Source organism: Crocodylus porosus, unplaced genomic scaffold, assembly GCF_001723895.1.
Source record: "Crocodylus porosus isolate Cpor-Errol unplaced genomic scaffold, CroPor_comp1, whole genome shotgun sequence".
In the NCBI taxonomy this organism is placed as follows: Eukaryota; Metazoa; Chordata; order Crocodylia; family Crocodylidae; genus Crocodylus; species Crocodylus porosus.
The window spans coordinates 6,091,424-6,092,746 of record NW_017728921.1 but is presented as its reverse complement, the minus strand read 5'-3'; the positions used below and the strand labels follow the sequence as shown (position 1 = coordinate 6,092,746).

The 1,323-nt window shown below is 56.5% G+C and overlaps 1 protein-coding gene across 1 annotated transcript in view; it reads right to left on the bottom strand.

The window, feature by feature from the left end:
• The window catches only part of LOC109312721 (filamin-interacting protein FAM101A-like), a 21,558-nt gene that overhangs the window by 2,980 nt on the left and 17,255 nt on the right, over nt 1-1,323 (bottom strand). Inside the window, exon 2 of the mRNA XM_019538908.1 lies at nt 157-266. Coding sequence (XP_019394453.1) covers nt 157-266 — 110 coding nt within the window. The remainder of the gene's footprint in view (nt 1-156; nt 267-1,323) is intronic.

Sequence of the window (1,323 nt, the reverse complement as noted above, 5' to 3'; positions counted from 1 at the left end):
AACCTCTGTGAATTTCTTTGCAATTCGGGAATTATTCTTCCATTCCTTCCACCACCAAAGTAACTGCGACACCCATTTGTAAACACGGTAATCTTTTGCAGGAGAAAAATTATGGGAAAGGGGGGGGAGGGGAAAAAAAATCACCTCCATATGTACCTGATTTCCTGTACGGGTTCAGGGTTGACCTCAATGCTTTCTCCAAAAAACACTGGGTACATCCGAGGCCTCATCTCTGGCACGGAGGAGTTCAGAAGTAGGTAGGGGATCTGCAGGACAAACAGGGAAGGAAATAACATCGGGTCAAGCATTAGGATAGTGCAGGATGGTGCTGGGGGTGTTTGTAGCACGCGCTTTGTCCTGTTGTTCGGCACTGACTGGCACCGTGGCCACGTCCTGCTCTGGTGATGTTGGGCGACACTCCCCTGTGTTCAAAGCCATCAAACTTTTGGTGAGCCAGCCCCCAGGGCTCACCAAAAGCCTCCGGGAACGTCTCCGAGCTCGAAGGGAGGCGCACCCCCAATGGCAGGGGGGCCCATCCCCAGGGAGGGCTATGCTGCCGTTGCTCGGGGCTGCAGGGGGTCAGGGAGGCCGAGGCGGAGATGGGACTGGGACGAGCGAGCCGGATCGAGGACAAGAAGTCCTTTTTTAAATACACAGGGGACAAAAAGAAGGTACCGGGTAACGTGGGGCCCCTGCAGGACACGCTAGGAAATGTGGTCGTCACACCAGATGACAAAGCTAACTTATTTAACGATTTCTTTGCCTCCATTTTCCTGAGCAGGGGCCGGATCAGCCTCCCTCTGTGCCCCCCTCAGGCCCCAGGGGAGGCGCACCCAGGCCCAGGGTGAGGGCGGATCTAGTCAGGGAACGCCTGGAGGGACCGGACGTGTTTAAATCAGCCGGTCTGGATGATCTCCACCCCCGAGTGCTGAGGAAACTGGCTGAGGCCATTGCGGGAGCCCTGGCACGGCTGTACGAGCACTCGTGGTGCTCTGGTGTGGGGCCGGAGGACTGGGAGGGGGCCAGTGTGGTTCCCATCTTCTAAACAGGGAGGAAGGAGGACCCGGGGAACTATAGGCCAGTTAGTCTTACCTCAGTCCTGAGAGAATTATCCTAGCGCATGTCCATGAGGGGCCGGGGGGGAGATCATGCTCAGGGGCAACCGACACGGGATCATGAGCGGCAGGTCCTGTCAGACCAACCTGGCGCCTCCTACGACCAGGTCACCAAATCATTAGACGCAGGGGCAGCAGTGGACATCATCTTCCTGGATTTTCAGAGGCCTTCGACACTGTCTCTCACCCCGTTCTCATTAAGAAACTG